The sequence below is a fragment of the Antennarius striatus genome, chromosome 2 (genome assembly GCF_040054535.1).
Source record: "Antennarius striatus isolate MH-2024 chromosome 2, ASM4005453v1, whole genome shotgun sequence".
NCBI lineage: Eukaryota > Metazoa > Chordata > Actinopteri > Lophiiformes > Antennariidae > Antennarius > Antennarius striatus.
In genome coordinates this window covers 14,230,483-14,248,806 of record NC_090777.1, presented here as the reverse complement: position 1 = coordinate 14,248,806, position 18,324 = coordinate 14,230,483, and the positions used below count along the sequence as shown (strand labels likewise).

Genomic DNA, 18,324 nt, shown 5'->3' with positions numbered 1-18,324 from the left:
CACCAGCTCCTCCGGGGTGAGCCCGAGGCGTTCCCAGGCCAGCCAAGAGACAGAGTCCCTACAGCGTGTCCTAGGTCTTCCTCGTGGTATCCTTCTGGTAGGACATGCCCAGAAAGCCTCCCGAGGGAGGTATCAAGAAGTCATCCGGGACAGATTCCCGGGCCACCTCAGCTGGCTCCTTTCAAGATGGAGGAGCATCGGCTCTACTCCGAGCTCCTCCCCGGTGACTGAGCTCCTCATCCTATCTCTAAGACTTTGCCCAGCCTCTCTACGAAGGAAACTCATTTCAGCCACTTGTATCCGGGATCTTGTCTTTTCGGTCATAACCCAAAGCTCATGACCATAGTTGAGAGTAGGAACGTAGATTGACCAGTAAATTGAGAACTTCGTCTTGCGACTCAGCTCCTTCTTCAGCACAACAGACCTATACAGCAACTGCATCACAGCAGAAGCTGCACCGATACGTCTGTCAATCTCACGTTCCATCCTTCCCTCACTCGTGAGCAAGACCCCAAGATACTTAAAATCCTCCACGTAGGGCAAAGATTCTCCACTGACATAAAGGGGGCACACCACCCTTTTCCGGTCAAGAACCATAGCCTTGGAGTTAGAGTTGTTGTTCCTCGTCTCACTTGGATCACACTCGGCTGCAAACTGTCTCAGTGCACGCTGAAGGTCCGGGTTTGATAAGGCCAACAGGACAACATCGTCCGCAAAAAGCAGTGATTAAATCCTTTGGTCCCTCTGGATCATGGATCATGGCTGCACCTAGAAATTCTGACCATAAAATTATGAACAGAACCAGTGATAGAGGGCAGCCCTGCCGAAGTTCAACATACACCTGGAATAGGTCTGACTTACTGCAGGCAATGCGAACCAAGCTCTGGCTTCGGTCATACAGGGACCAGACAGCCCTCAGAAAAGGGCCCTGAACTCCATACTTCCAAAGCACTCCCCACAAGATACCACGAGGGACATGATCGAATGCCTTCTCCAGATCCACAAAACACATGTGGACTGGTTGGGCAAACTCCCATGAACCCTCGAGCACTTGATGGAGAGTGTAGAGCTGATCTAGTGTTCCACGACCAGGACGAAAACCGCATTGTTCCTCCTGAATCCGCGGTTCGACTATAGGTCTAATCCTCCTCTCCAGTACCCTGGAATAGACTTTCCCTGGGAGGCTGAGGAGTGTAATCCCCCTACAGTTGGAACATATCCTTCTTCAAAAGAGGGACCACTGCCCCGGTCTGCCAATCCAGAGGTACTGTCCCCGATTGCCATGTGATGTTACAGAGACGTGTCAATCATGACAGTCCCTGCACATCCAGAGACTTGAGGTACTCAGGGCGAATGTCATCCACCCCTGGTGCTTTGCCACTGAGGAGTTTGGCAACCATCTCAGTGACTTCAGCTTGGGATGGATGAGTCCACCTCTGAGACCTCAGCCTCTCCTTCCTCTGTGTAAAATGTGGTAGTCGGATTGAGGAGATCCTCGAAGTATTCTTTCCACCGCCCGGCAATATCCTCAGTCAAGGTCAGCAGCTCCGCCTCTACTGTAAACAGTATTGACTGTGCACCCCTTTTCCCCTCCTGAAGCTCCGAATGGTTTGCCAGAATTTATTCGAGGCTCCATTGCCTCCCCGAACTCCTCCCAGAGTTTTTGCCTCCACGACTACTCGAGCTGCAGTACGCCTGGCCTGCCTATACCAGTCAGCTGCCTCTGGAGTCCTACAATTCAACAAGATTTGATAGGACTCCTTCTTCAGCTTGAACAAGGTGTTCGTTATGGACACACTGGGACTAGTACAGAAGTCCAATAACAGAACACCACTCGTATCACACACGACTCATCTACTAAACTCATCTACCCAGGTTTCCCCAAGTGTCACTTAAATTGCTTCAGTTTGGTTCTATTGTCTCAGTTCTTTTCAACATGGGGAAGACTGCAGTCTTGACAACTGACCAGAAGACCATCATTGATACCCTCCGTATGATGGGTAAGCCACAGGTGTTGATAGCTAAGGAGGGTGACTGTTCACAGTGCCACGACCTATAGAATCAGTGATTAAGTAGTGAAGATTGACATGTAATTTTGAAAGTACCATATTTTGATTGATTTCTTTATTTTTTTTTCTACAAAAACTGAGAAGTAAATTGTGATTTCTTCACAGTGTTCTCATTGTTTAAATTCCTGTTTTCGTGGGTTTTATGAGTCGGGAGTCCCAAATTATGTAAAAATAACCAACAAATAATTGAAATTGCTCAACTTGTGGGCCCTGAATCTATAAACTATGAAAGTTTAACTTTTTGAATGAAATTATGGAGAAAACAAAAATCTTTTCCACGATACACTATTTTTTTTGGAATGGATTTGTACACAATTTTCAAAAGAGTTTCATAAACTTCTCTCTCATATCTATAGACTGAAATCCTTGTCAGAGCTGAATGGGTCCGAGGTCAGCAGGACAGCCAATCAGGAGGAGAGGTTTCAGAGAGCCCCGCCTTTTTCATTTAACCCACATTTGGGTGACCTCACAAAGAAAAATTGGACCTACTTGACCAATGAGGTACGTAACTTTGTGATTTTATCATTATAATTCATTTTGTATCTTGACCATTCCGAATATATGCATTTATGCTAATTTAGTGCTATTTATCACTACTATAACATCCGTCTTACCCTTTTTCAAACTCAAAATCACTTGGTAATATGGAATGTTCTGATCAATATTTGTGGACTTCTTTTATAACCTCTCTCTCATCTCCTTTTAGACCCCAGAAGTCAGAGATACTTGTAAAACCTGGGATGGTCCCTGCAGCAGCTTAATGGTATCACAGTTGTATCAGGAGTCTGTCCAGAGAAGCTACACTGCTCCAGACCGCACCGGCATCCGGATCTACTACAGCCCTCCTGCTGTACGACGTATGGAGCACCGAAGAAGAGACCAGGAGGCCAAAGAGCTACAGCAAGCCCAGAACGACAGCTCTTCCCTTGTACTCAGTAGCTCGGACGCAAGTGTGCCTGTGGCGGAAATCCTGGAGGTTCAGCAACCCACATTATCTTTTTCATCTTCATATGAGCAGTGGCTGAGCTCATTGTCCAAGCAGCACAAGGAGCTGCTGGAAAGCAGAAGTGGCTGTGTCCCCAGTTCATTTCCCGGTATTCTCAATAACAGCATTGGTGGCTCAACTAACAGTTTGTCTGAGGGGTTGACACCATCATCAGGTTTTCATGACCTCGAGATTGGGGAGATTTCAGCCAATCTAAGTGATGACATGAAGGAGATGACCAATTGTGTACGGCAGGCTATACGCTCTTCTTCTCTGGAGAGGAAGTCTCCAAAGGAAACTGGGAGTCAGGTAGAAATTTTATAATAGCAAAGAGCTGTAAAACGGTTCCATGTGGTTGATTACTTGTCATTAATAAAACATGAATCTATGAAAAGCATAGCTATTTTTTGTTTTTAGAACCAGTTCTCACCAGGAATGTGGTGAAACATTGATCCTTGACATATATATAATACATATAGTATCATTTGTGGTAATGTAGTTCAATTTAATTACTTTTTTTCATCTTGAAAAGCTTTGTTTGGTTTTTAGGAATTTAAACAACTTTTAAAAATTTTCTGATATTGAATGTTCTTAAAACTGTCAGATGTTACTTATTTTAGGAAACTTTTTTAACATTTCCACTTCTCCACCAGGCGGTAAGCATGGCCACCAGGTCCACACAGACTGCTTCACATTGCGTAAGCATTGGGCTTCAAACGGATGTCCTTAGCAGCAGCAGGGGGACAGGGTTACATTCCACCAAGCCTTGGTCTCCACGCCCCTCGTCAACAACCACCTCCTCGCTAACATCGGCCCGAACCCGGCAGATATCAACGTCACTGGATAAAGTTCACGGCCGTATTGAGAGGCCATGTTGTTCACCCAAGTATGGATCACCAAAACTACAGCGCCGAGTATCTTCTGGTAATCACAAGGCATATTGTTGTCTGATTGTAGCTATGGATCCACTGAAATGCTCTACATGTCTTCAAAGCAAGTTCTACATTTTTCTATATTTAGGGTCCACTTCAAGACTCGATGGGGCTTCCTCCTCGAGGGACCGTAGCCTGTGGAGTCTCCAGCAAAGATCCATCAGTGGTGGAGGCTCAGCCTGGGCTCGCTCCACCACTACTAGGGACAGCCCTGTCCTAAGTGGTCTGACCGACGGCCTGTCCAGCCTTTTCAGTGTTGTGGAACATTCTGGAAGCACAGAGTCTCTATGGAGGGGTGACGGAGGTAAAGTACTGCATGTAATAGCATTTGTGTTAAGTTAACCTTTGTTTACTGGTACGTGCGTGTATATATATTCTATTTGTTGTGTGTATATGTGTATATACTGTCAAAATAATGAGACATAAAGTATTTGGTGTTTTTAAATGTCTCCAATGGTCTTTAAATTGCATTTATTTAACTTAAACATTATCTGCTTTGTTAATGATACGGGTTCTATTTTGAAAGAAAACTCAAAGACTTGTCATGTTTGGCCTCCCTGTTATTTTATTAAAAAGACAAGAGTGCCAGTAGTTTTCCATCTTAGAGGAAGTGTAACATAACACATCTATCATCCATACTAATTAACATCAAGGCAGACTCGTAGAACGAAACCAAAGAGCCACTGACTGAATAACCCACCGTTTAGTTTTTCTGCTCGTCTTCTCCCCATCTAAGGCTCTGCTCACACTGCAGGAAACATGGTCAAGAGGTATTATTTTTTGCTGATATGAGCCTTAGGCCTGTGAAACTTTTTTTAAAAACTTTTTTGCACTTCAATACCCCTAATGTAGCCGTAAGAGGGCACAAGCCAATGTCTTATTGTGTCGGTCCCAAGCCCGGATTAATACAGAGGGTTGTGTCAGGAAGGGCATCTGTGATGATTATGAATTAAATGTAGCCACAAGGGGTCAGTGTTCAGTGAGACAGGCTGTACCTATTCCATATAAGGAGTGACAGACAGGAAGTTCAACAGACAGTAGTGCATGGTCATGGTCAAGGCATGTTTGACTATTGGATTTAAATAAATAAGGCTTTGGAATCAAAGCACATGTCATCCTTGGATTTACAAACAAAACATGTTACCAGGACAGCACAGACCCAGACAGTGTCCAGCCTTTGGTAAGCAATGTTCTAATTGCCAGGGCAAGAACCACTTTGCTAAACAGTGTTTCTCAAAAGGAAAAGGGAGAAAGAAAGTTAAATCTGAACATGTGGTGGATGATGCTGATCTGAGTGATTTGAGTGACACATTTTTCGTTGGCATGGTGAACTGTGATGATGAGCCTGTGTAAGAGGTTAATGCTGTTAAGCAAGATAAATGGACAGCACCACTGCAGATAAATGGAACTTTGTTCACCATGAAGCTAGATACTGGTGCAAAGGCAAATTTGATCAGCATGTCAGATATCAAACAAATGAAGGAAAATCCAAAAATACAGAGAAAGACACTTGCACTGAAAGACTATAATGGAAAAAGAATTGACAGTCTGGGCACATGCAAACTCAAAGTATCTGTCAAGGGAAAAGCTCACCACCTGCTGTTCTCTGTTGTGGCTGAGGAACGTGATTCACTGTTGGGTGATAAATCCTGTGAAGATATGGGGCTGGTGAAAAGAGTATATCGCATAAATAAAGCTGTCAGTGCACTAAATGACTCTGTGGACAGCATTGTACAGAACTTTGTGGACGTCTTCAGGGGTTTTGGAGAATTGCCATTCACCTCCAAAATACAGCTGAAGGAAAATACACAGCCAGTTGTGCATGCTGCACGACGAGTCCCAACTCCACTCAAAGAAGCTCTAAAGAAAGAGCTGGACAGGATGACCGCATTGGGAGTAATCAGAAAGATTGAGGAACCAACAGACTGGGTCAACTCCATGGTGTGTGTAAAGAAGAAAAATGGACAATGGGGATTATGTATGGATCCAAAAGATCTCAATGAGAACATTAAGCGGGAGTACTATCAAATTCCAAAACGTGAGGAGATCACCAGGGAAATGGCAGGAGCCAGGTACTTTTCAAAACTAGATGCATCTCAAGGCTTCTGACAAATAAAACTGGATGAGTGCAGCACCAAATACTGTACCTTTAATAAGCCTTTCGGGAGATATTGCTTCCTAAGACTGCCATTTGGAATAATCTCTGCCTCCGAAATCTTCCACAGAGCAGTAGAACACATTATTGAAGGACTGGAAGGTGTAAGGGCGTATGTCGATGACATCTGTATTTGGGGGTCCACAATCCAACAGCATAATGAGCGGCTGACAAAAGTGATGGAAAGGGTGCAAAAGTATGGACTAAAGCTCAACCAAAAGAAGTGTCAGTTTGGAGCTCAAGAAATTGTCTTCTTGGAAGACAAGCTCTCTGCACGAGGTGTTGAGCCTGATCAAGGAAAAAAAAGTGCTATACAAAGCATGCCAAGGCCCACAGATAAGTCAGGTGTGTTTTGCATAATGGGGATGCTGAATTTCATTGGCAAATTCATTCCCAATCTATCAGTAAAAACCTCCTGCATCCGTGAGCTGCTGCATAAGGACAATCACTTTAACTGGACTGCCAAACATGAGAGAGAGTAGAAAAATCTCAAAAAGACACCAACCACTGCACCTGTATTGACATTCTTTGACCCAACCAAGAAGATCAAGGTGTCAACAGATGCATCCAAATTGGAGGTGTTCTCCTGCAGGCTGAAGGTGAGCTCTGGAAACCAGTGGCTTATGCATCCAGAACTATGACTGAAACTGAATGCAGATATACTCAAATAGAAAAAGAGTGCCTTGGTTTGTTGTTTGGCCTAGAAAAGTTTCACTGCTACATATATGGCCTACCAACCTTCACTGTGGAAACAGATCACCATCCATTAGTAGCCATCATTAAGAAGAACCTGAATGACATGTCACCGAGAGTTCAACGTTTAATGATGAAGTTGCAGAGATATGACTTTGAGCTGATGTATACACCAGGAAAACATCTGATTCTTGCCAACGCACTCTCACAAGCCCCAACAAGAAGCTGTGAGATGAAGATGTGAAATGCCATGTCAACATGGTATATTCTACACTGCCTGTGTCAGACAAAAAAATCGATCCAAATTGCTGTGGAAACCGAAAAAGACGCAGAGCTGCAGCATGTCATGGAAAATATGCAGAATAGATGGCCTGTAGGATCCTGCCCACTGTTCTACCAGTTCAGAGGTGAGCTGAGTGTTGTGGATGGACTGCTGTTAAAAACAAAACAGAATTGTCATTACATACAAACTAAGACAGGATCTGCTACAGATAATCCATGAAGGTCATCTCGGTGTCGATGGCAAAAAGTTGGAATGGACTTGTTTCATCTGAAGGGGAAAGACTATCTCGTGATCATTGGCTACTACTCAAACTTTCCTGAAATGGCATTACTCTCAAACACATCCTCATCTTGTGTCATAACACATGTCAAATCCATCTTTGCCAGACAAGGCATCGCTAATATTGTCCAGAACGTCAATGGTCCATGTTTCAGTAGCAAAGAATGGCAGAGATTTGCAGAACAGTATGACTTCAAACACGTGACTTCTAGCCCTCTGTATCCACAGTCAAATGGGAAAGCTGAAAAGGGAGTCCACATTCTAAAGCAACTGCTGAAGAAAGCTGCTGATAATGACTCTAACCCTTACTTGGCTTTACTCAGCTACAGAGCAACACCACTTGAATGAGGACTCACCTGCTGAGCTGCTGATGAACAGAAAGTTGCGTACTAGACTGCCATGCATCTCAAAGCAAAAGGAACACCTGAAACTGGAGCACAAACTACTACACCAGAAGGTTAAGCAGAAGTCATTCTATGACAAGACAGCAAGACAGCTTCCACCACTGTCCAGCAATGACACTGTCAGAATTGAAGAGCCTGGTGGAGGGAAAACAAAAGCCACTGTTCTTCAAGGAGTAGCTCCACGATCGTTCACTGTGAGGACAGAGCCTGATGCTAACAGCTGTTAGCTCCAGATCACGGTTACATAACTTCGATTTCCTCGTCACATGTCCCGGAAGGCACCATCTATCGTTGGTATAGATAGTTAATCCACTTCCTTTCTTCTTGTCGGCAGTGTTAGTGTCCCGGTCCGCTCGTACGGAGGAGAAGCCGGTCAGTCCGACATTAGCATCTGGCACGTTGCCAGTTAGCCACGTCTCTGAGAACACAAACATGCTGGTCTCCCGGTAGCGCCGTCAGTTCCTCTAACTTGTTTGGCAGCGAGTTCAGGTTCCCCATGATGCCGTAGGGCGTAAAACGCTTTGGGCCTGTGGCTCTAGCCGTTAGTCTAGCCCTTTCAATGCGACCCGCTCGGCAGCCGCGATACCTCGGAGCTTGGTGGCCATAAGGTCACGTGTTGCTGGGTCTCCTTTGACCCTAATGTACTTCAACTCTTCCCTGGAGTACACTAGCGCTGTACTATCCATTATTTTAAAGTTAAATTAAAACAACACACACATAAACACAGCAAGACACAAAATTAAGCACAAAAAAACTCGCTCAGAGCATAGCTGCAGCCTGCTCGCGCATGCGCACTATTGCTACCCTGCTAACCAAGGATGTAAAACATTTCCAGAGTGAAAACCTAAATCTGTATTGACCTCAGAATACAGACAGCTCTTACCATTCCAAGGGTCATTTCTGCAAAATCCTTGCAGAACTTCTTGAGGTATACTGCTAAAACATAAGATCTTGTCATACAGAAGCTTGTGAACGACATTCTTGCTAGTACTGAGGTTCAGCCTGGCAACAAATGAAAGTTTTACATGGACATATCCTCAAGGTGCTGAAATTTCCCCAAAGATCCATTGATCATCTTATTAATAGAGAGCAAGGTTTTCAATACATTGTAAATGAAATAACTCCTAGAAAAAAAAGGAGAACATTTTTAAAACTGCCTTAATTGAAGGATTCCCAATCATGGTTTGATCAAGAAGAGTTCTTGCTAATAACATTCTGGTGTTCTTAACTTAACATTCCAGTAATGAATGTGTCTTGTATTACTGTTTACCATCAGGAGCCAGCCAGGTTAACAGTCCAGCACGGCAGACACCGGCAGCAGGGAAACCCTCCGTTGTGGCAGTCTGTGGACCTGAGCCAAACTCTCAGCGTTATGGAGGCCTGGTCCAGGAGTTCTTCAGAAATGTCTGCAACAGTCGTGCACAGGGAGGACTCCCCCTTCCTGTGGACAGAGTACAAAGAGAGTCCCTTGGGTGTTTAGGTGTCTTAGGCCCCTTGGATGAACCCAAGACAGAGTGCATATCAACAGAAGTTGGAGGACAAGGAGCCCTGGCTGGATTTGGTGGAGGAAATGACAGTGTGACCAAGATTGTCAATAAGAGGCTTATGAGACAGACAGCTGGAGAGGAAATGGTCGGTATCATGGGAGGAGGGAAAGAAATTACTGGCAATGCAGGATCTACAGGGTCTGGGACCGAGGTAAGGCCAATAAAATACAACAAGTTTCTTTTCCCTTTAAAAAGGCCATATCAGTGTGTTTTTTTCTTCTCATTTTAGTCTACGTACTTCAAATAACATTTACAATACCATACAGATAGGTCCTATGGATTTCTGTAAGAGATGAACCATTCAGATGATTTACAAAGGCTGCACTACTTTATTAATGTCAATAGTTTGATGTTAATGCAGATTTGTTTTTCTTTTTATGTTCATATCTTGTTTGCGCTCAATTACAATAGTTCATCTTCAGAAGAGATGAACCCTACAACAATTTGCTGTTATTTTTAAAGAGTCAAATATCTAAAATATGAAATAAAATTGATGTGTCAGTAAATTACACATCTCTCCATTTCATAGGATGCACCTTGTGATTGTGCTGCCCAGTCATCCTGCCTTGCCCGACCAGTAAGGATAGCAGCTCGCCTTTCGCTTGTCCAGTGCAAGCACCGCCCACAAGAGTCTCCAGTGGCGACCGAGGAGAATGGTGACACCTCCAATGAGTGACAACATTCCTACTGCCATATCCAACAAACATGTAGACACACACATGCAAAGCATTACTAATTCCTCACAACTGCTATTAAAACTCCCTGTCTCACACCTCACAGCATTAAAGGTCATACACACCTGATAACTGCTGCACATGTGCACTGCCAAACATAACCCACTCAGATAACTAGTACACTGCACAGACAACCCCGCAAACCCACTGCCGCATGCATGCATTCACAAGAACACACAGAACCCAAGCAATATTACTTTGATTGTAACATTATACAAACACCAACCGTGCAGCAACATTCAATGATCAGAAAACTACCTGCGGGGCCTAAACCACAGATACACATGCAATCTTTATTCTACTTAATGAACTGAAAAGAAATTACAAGTCAAGCCCAGATACTACTAATGATTACTTTTGGACTGCAAAATCCAACTTGATATCACCTTGCCATCATGCTATAGGACCTGCTGCCTTGGATTTACAGAAAAAAAAACACGTTTTGATTGAGTATCTCTGAGATCAATCCCAAAGAAGACCTTGGTGGGATTCTTTCTGAACATGGACATAAACACACATGCTGTGCTGTCAAATGTAATTAAGCCTTTTTGGTGGTTTAGCACAATAACATTCCAGCAAATGTCACTGTGTGAAAAATACCGTGTCATGAGGACTCATCTGCTTCAGTTCCAGACAAGTACTAAATATGAGGAAAAAATTCAAGGTATATTGGACTACATATCCCAGAATTACCAGACTCGGACTTGGACTCTTGAAGTGTGTAAATCATACTCCTCCTCCTTCTTGAGTAAGAATTGCAGCCATGATCTTTGCCTGTTGGTTTTTATATTGATAGCTATCAGATTTGTCAGTGAATCCCTATTTTCTATGCTTCAGTGGCATTAGAGATTTTGTGTTTATCCAAACTCAAAATTCTCATCTGCCATTGACCAGCAATGCACTCTAACTCTGAAGTTGTCGAAGGACAGTTCAGTCATTGCGATTCTTTTCATTTAAGTCAGATGCGCACTATTTGTGTGTTGAGGAGTGGTTTAAAACTACACTTTCCATCTCTCCATTTTTATCTCACATCAGTCCTTGTGTTGTAGTAGTACGTGGACACCACAGCTACTGTTTCAACTTTACGGATTTTGGAAATGTAGCATTATAAACTAATTTTGGTAAGCGACAAGCTAAGAGCTGTAACTGTCCATTTGATAAAGCATCAACACTTTTTTATCAGTTCACAATTTTGTATTTTACCGGTACTTATTTTGATATTTTTAAGTTTTTGGTTTAGCTTGAAAAGTTTGTCCATTGAGATAAAATGTCTTTCTTAAAGATGTACACACATTTTTCGATGACGCACAGTTCATTAATTGACTGAGAACATTAAAAAAAAAAATACTGTAAATGATAATATTTAGATGAGTTTTTAATTTATTCTTTTCTCTTTGCTTGCCAAGTTTCTGTCTTATGACTCAACTGATTTTCAAAGTGCCTGTGACATGTAGTCAGCGTACACCAAAACTGGTCTCATGTAAACACAACATACAATAACAACCACTCACCCAGCAGACCTTTTTAATGTGTGAGAGTGTTTTTTTTTTGTTTTTTTTAAATTTGTTTCAAATTGTGATCAGAAATATAGAACTAAAAATACAATTGAGTACTATACCACAGTAAACAGAGGAGAAGAGTAGGATAGGATATAATTTACACAATATATTAACTTTTTTGTACTGAAATTTACTTTTTCATTTGGTCTATACTGTCTGAAGGTTTATGCTGATTTATTAGGCTGTTGTGGTTTCCTTACCAAGGCATTTGCCCAGTCCTCTATTTAAATAGATAAATTTAACGCTTTTGCTGCGGGTGGCACGGTGGCGCAGTGGGTAGCGCTGTCGCTGCAGAGCAAGGCAGTTTCGGGTTCGCTTCCCCCTCTGTTTGCATGTTTTTGCCATGTCTGCGTGGTACTGGTTTCTTTCCAGGTTCTCCGTCTTTCTCCCACCTCCAAAAACATGCACTTCAGGTTAATTGAATGGTCCCAAATTGCCAGGTGTGTGTGTCTGTGTGGCTGTGTGGTGCATTAGCGTCATGCCCGGAGGTTCCCCCACCTCAGAGCCTGATGCCAGCTGGGGTAGGCTCCAGCTCCCCGACCCGCCACAGCAGAACAAGCGGTTAGAAAATGAATTAACACTTTTGCTCTTACTGTGTAACCATTTCTGCATCTCTGCACACCACTTAATGATGAAGCAGTTTTAAATTGGGCATTATAGTTGCAGTACATGTATTTAAATTAACAATAATTGAAAATTACAGTCTGCGTGCTACTGTCTGTCTCCACTCTAGCCCCCATTGCTGGTTAACAACCAAGCGTTTGGAACCTGACAAAGCTTCAAAACTAATGGCATGAAAACCAGAGCAATACAGCTGTTTATTTAATCACCATATGTATGTATGCAAACAGGCAGATTTGAGTGAGCTAGTTTGATTGGTGAAAAGCCTCAGATCTAAAATGTCATTGAGATTAATCTAAATGTCTCAAAAAGCACAGGTTGAGCAGAGTTACTATCTCCATTTTATCACCATTTCTGTTTTTGAAAGCTTTATGAAATATCTAAATCATTAAATTACATTTAATTCAATCACTGGAACAGTCAGGAGCAGACAGCATTCCATATTTTGCGAAAATTGAAGCAAGAAGCATTAAGATAATGTCAAAAATATCCAGGTGATTAAAATGCTCTGCTGATGCAGAAAAGTAAGAGTGATTAATAATAAAAAGACACAATAAAATAAAGTCTGTCTTTGACCTTCAGCTCTGTCAAAATGAGCTTACAAGGAACACTGGGCTTATGTCACAACAAATTTTCCTTTAAGACTTTGAACACAAAATGATAGATTCACCACAGAAGAAACTGAACTGCATTTCTTTTCTCATTTCTTTATAATTTCATTGCAATGGATGCAAATACTCTTGCAGCATGATCCACTACATTGCTGCCTGTCTACAGGCTGAACATATTTCCAACAGATAAAAGTTTGCTGTGACAAGGTTTCACATACTGTTTCTGTTCCTAGCAAAATGAGAAGTATGGCTACATATTCAAAGCATATGAGGCAAAGCTCTCCATCTACCATTCAGTCTTCGTTCCTACCCTCACTTATGGTCATTAGCAATGGGTCATTAACGAAAGAACATGATCGCGGGTACGAGTGGCCAAAATGGGTTTTCTGAGGCGGGTAGCTGCTGTCTGACTTAGAGATAGGGTGAAAAACACCACTATTCGCAAGAGGCTCAGAGTATCTATCAGGGATCCCCCAGTCAGACCTGGTTGATGTGGCCAGGAAAAGGAAAGCTTGGGGTTCCCTGTTGAAGCTGCTGCCCCTCTTGACCCGACTAAGAATGAGCGGATAATGATGATGATAATGATGATGGCTGCATATGCCAATGTAGTCGACTTATTACAAAATAATCTTCAGTGTAGCATTGCTTGTCGACAGTTTACGGCAGGGTAGCCAGAATGGTTTCATCTACACTCAAGATATTTCAATTACACACGGATCACAAACTGCAAGTGGGGCTCACCATTAAGGCAACTGAATCTGAATCCAAAAGTCCCTCACTGCCTTAAAAAAAGTTTGTAGACATGAGTGTAACAAAAGCAATGAACACAACGCTCAAACGGCAGTGCACTGGTGTCACGCTCGAAGTTTGCCCCGCCTCACACCTTATGCCAGCTGGGATAGGCTCCCTGTGACCCACACAAGTGGATGAAGCGCATAGGAAAATGAATGAATGGAGGAATTAACAACAATCACAGGAATGAGTACAAATAAAGTCTTTAACCTTTAATCTTAAACATACTCTATAAATTTACAAAGGAAGCTTTACTGCACCCTCCCATTAGTTCACTCTTCCAATCCATTTTTGGATGTACTGCAAAACTACAGGATTGAACACAATACGCCATTAAGCTTGAAAACCTTGCAATTGTTTCATTTTTGAAATTGAAAATTATATCTGATATGAAAACTTTCAGAACATTAATGGGATTTTTGTTTTGAATAAAAATGTATAAATCTATGGTGGATGATACACTGAAGATAAATTCTATCTGAAGGTAATGCAAAATGTCTTCATTTATTATCTTGCAGTCGGCTTAAACAGATTTGTATCTATATTTATATTCATGTTAATATTTAATCACTATTAGCTATTTTGACAAGACCTGCAAACAAAGACCAACTTAACATTTTTTAAATTATTTGTATTATTATTCTTTAAACTAGCAGGAACCCGTGGAAATTCCACAATAAAACAATAATATCATACTTTATACCGAACATATGAAAACAAATGTATTGGTATTAAAAACCAAGGGCACCCAATGTAGTCAAAAATCAACGTGGTGACGTAACGACTTTGTGTTGGCAAATCATTGATTGCGCTGGGCGGGCATTGCAAAGCCTAATGAATGTTAGCAGGCTAACTGGAGAAATTAAACTAACTAATCATGAGATTGGGAAAGGAGCTAAAGTTAAAGTAAAAGACACCTGTCAAAAGAGCAAGTGGAAAAGAAATGTTAGAGAAGTGGTAGTTCTGTTAGCTGACTACATGAACAGAACTGTATGTAGTTACTCAAAGACCAATTTTTGCCAGATGCCCGAGGAGCATTTTGTATACTACATCTATTGTCCCATTCCAAACGGAAACCATAGCTGGACAGACTATTCGTGCTAGCCAGCTAGTTTCACTCAGAAATCGTTGCTGTTTTCTGTTTGTACTTTCTGCTGAAAAAACATGAAAATTGTTGGAACAGTTATGTTACTCTAAAATTATGTTAACTGGGAAGTTCATGTATAGGTAGTGATGGGCAGATGAAGCCCCATGAAGCATTGAAGCAAACGTGTATTTTAGTGATGGCACACACACACACACACACACACACACACACACACACACACACACACACACACACACACTGGTAGTATGGAAAATGATCATTGGGACATGACGAAAGTGAAATTACAGTAAACATGTACAGTGAGGGTGGTTGGGGTTGGGGTATGGACAATGATTGTGCTTTTGTAACGTTGAGGTATAGCCAGTGATTATGCTTGGAGCATATCATTGGTTTTTATTTTAAAACAACATTTTGTCCACTGTCCACTTGACAATATTTCCCGAAAACACCCGCCTTATATCACTGTCAAAACTCGTAGCACAAACCGGACCCCTACCTGAATCAGGCCATGTCCACACGTAGCCTCAGGAGAGCGTTGATCAACATGTTTATAAGCATAACGACTCCGAGAACGGGACCGGGATGTGTGGAAATTCATGCCATTCCTCCTGGAGGACGACCTCCATCACAGAGTTCTCCCACCAGCAGGCAGCGCATCCCGGTCTGACCCAGAACTGGCGTTGGCGAGGAAGGTGAATGAATAAATACAGTATTGAAACTTTATGACTCATACAGAAAGAAACAGATGAACAAATATCCAACTGTCAAGCATGTTTGTCAACGCGTCTTCGACGTGGAGCTGTTACATGTCAGAAAATAGCCGGTTTTAACTCTGTCCGTTCTGTGTGCAAATGTAGACACGGGTCACACACACTCACGTCACAGCGGTTTTCATCACCCCGGACAGAAAAAGTTTCGGTTACACTGCCACACAGCGCATACCCGCCGTTTTCAAAAAACGTAACTTTGGCCGACGTTTTCGTCCCGGATATTAGCATTGTCGTGTGGACGAAAGGCGTAACCACAACAAAAAGCCTTGCTGCCCGATGCCTTACGCTATATTGTTCACGTGATTCCTTCCAGCAGATGCGCCATGATTGGTTGGGCGCCATGGTTGGTTGGGTGCTTGATTGACAGGTAGTGGGTGGAGTTAAAAGCGTGACGGCGTGAGGTTTTCAAGTGAGCTTATTTAAATATATAGGTGGGAAGATGCCTACTTTAAAGTGCCAAATCATTTTGTTTAGTGATTTGAAAATAATTGCTTTGTACTGCTGTAAAAGTAGAATTGATAATGAGTTAATAATGATAGTTAAGGGGTGTGACATCTTATTTAATACATGAGATTTACAGCAACCTGGTCATGTATAAAAATATCAAATGGTTCAGTCAACATAGACTCAACTCTATCATCAATGACTTGTCTCTTTCCTTCTCCAGCCTTTCCATCTGTCTATCAGGTGGTACATTTATTCCTCCCCCTCAGGTTAAAGTACTGACAGTTTTAATGGTCACATAGCATCACCAGCCAATGACAGATGATTTCTTGCAGGTTTTGTGACACAAATTCTGAGCCTTCTTGATGCTTGTTTGAACAGCACGAGTTTTTCAGCCTTTGTAACGGGTTTCAATGTTCTGTGTTCATATGATTATTACATCATGGCCATACTTTTGAAGCTGCTGATAATATTGGCTTCAGTATTACACACACACTGCCTGTATACTTGCTCGTCAACCTTCTTTTGTCATTTTTTCTGCTTGATTCTTGAGTAAAAGGAAAATGCAATGAAAGACAACAAAAATTTGTGTACAGTAAATAAATTTGTCCTGTTGTGATGCAACTTCAAACAAAAGGAAAGCTTTGTACTGTATCTGTCCTTTTTTTTCTTTGAGAAAAGCTGAATTTCAACAGTTGATCTTAACAGGGTCACTGCAGAACTATGTAGCACTCTCTTTTTATAGACTACTCTTGAGCATTTCGTTTGTACATAGGTGCATTCTGAAGTTTGTGAAATCAATCAAAGTGGAAGCAAATATTTAATAGAGTGCGTAGAATGAGGTATTTCATCGAAATACATTATTAGAGTTTGTCATTTCTGAGCATCAAAGCTTGTACAACTATACAACTGCCTCCTGTTTGTCATAGATTGCACAAATAAATATTTGTTATAATGTAGCATGGTTTTCTTTCTTGTTATTTTGTACATATTGGACTCAGGTTGATCAGAAGTAGTTACAGTATCTTTGTTACTTATTATAAACCATTAAGAACTTCAACTTAAACATCAAATATTCAGTTTGTCAACACAACAGGCAGGAGTTTCAAGGCAGATTTAACCATGGATGGTGGAGTATTAGCAACTTCCTGGTTACTGATGAAACATTAAAATGTCATGTGACGGTAGCTTATTATTTAAGTCCTGTTGGCATCATCCACTCTCCCACCTAAGCTGTAGGCAAATGGTAGTAGAATTAATACCTGGCCTTCAGTTTGGCATCCGCACACATTTGCCAAAGTGACTTAATTTTTACCCACTCTTGATGAATTGTTTTAATTAAATGTCACAAAGGAGACATAACCAGTTATTAGGTTTAGGAGCAATTTCTTTCTTACACAAGTGATATAGGTTTTCGAATAACTTTCATTGAATAAAATTGTCATTTTAGAACTCCATTTTCACATTGTTTTTTACTCAAAGTCAAAATTAGTATGAAAATCTAAAATATTTAATTGAGAAGAAAGCAAAAACAGGAGCACTGTAAGTACATGTACTTTGGGATTAATGCAGGGCCTTATCAAGAACTTGGTTCTGTTCTTCTTAGAAATTGATGAGCAAATCCTTGAATCTACCACTACCACTGTTGTGAAACCTCACAAATACATTTATCTTGTAGTGTTGGCCATGTGAGGCATGGTGGTGCATTGGGTCGCACTGTCACCGCACAATAAGGCATGTTCTCCCTGTGTCTGTGGGTTCTCTCCGAGTTCTCCGGCTTCCTCCCACCTCCAAAAACATGCACTTCAGGTTAATTGGCCGTTCCGAATTGCCCGTAGGAGTGAGTGTGTGTGTGCGTCTTTGTATGTCTCTGTGTAGCCCCGCGGTACACTGGCGTTGTGCCCGGAGTTCGCCCTCAGCCAGCTGGGATAGGCTCCAGCTCCCTGTGACCCGCACAAGCGGATGAAGCAGGTAAGAAAATGAATGAATGAATGTCATGAGCTTGATTACGACCCAAACGCAGCACACGGTTGTAAAAGTTTTTGTCCACTGTTTAATTTTTTTTAATTTAATTTAATTTAATTTTATATACTGGTTTGATCCCCGAAGGGAAATTAAGAACGCACACTCTAGCTACAGGCAAATCAAACAATCAAGGAAACGCAACAAGCCTCAAGAATACCAAGTGAAAGTCCTCGTCATTTGTTGGCAAAATAACTTGTGTGGAACGATTACTGTGCTCTATATATTAATGTGAAAGCTATAATGTCCATAGGCTCACAGAGCTGGCATTAAAAGCATCTACCAACAGGTGTCATTACCCGGCACCATTATTGAG

The 18,324-nt window shown here is 41.8% G+C and overlaps 1 protein-coding gene across 2 annotated transcripts in view; it reads left to right on the top strand.

Annotated features, from left to right (window-relative positions):
• The window catches only part of mtcl2 (microtubule crosslinking factor 2), a 103,227-nt gene extending 86,282 nt beyond the window's left edge, over window positions 1-16,945 (top strand). For both annotated transcript variants that reach the window (XM_068327930.1, XM_068327923.1), the window contains exons 19-24: window positions 2,426-2,570; window positions 2,776-3,363; window positions 3,708-3,978; window positions 4,075-4,290; window positions 9,077-9,498; window positions 9,877-16,945. In XM_068327930.1, coding sequence (XP_068184031.1) covers window positions 2,426-2,570; window positions 2,776-3,363; window positions 3,708-3,978; window positions 4,075-4,290; window positions 9,077-9,498; window positions 9,877-10,023 — 1,789 coding nt within the window. In that variant the 3' untranslated portion in view covers window positions 10,024-16,945. The remainder of the gene's footprint in view (window positions 1-2,425; window positions 2,571-2,775; window positions 3,364-3,707; window positions 3,979-4,074; window positions 4,291-9,076; window positions 9,499-9,876) is intronic.
• The last annotated feature ends 1,379 nt before the right edge of the window (window positions 16,946-18,324 follow it).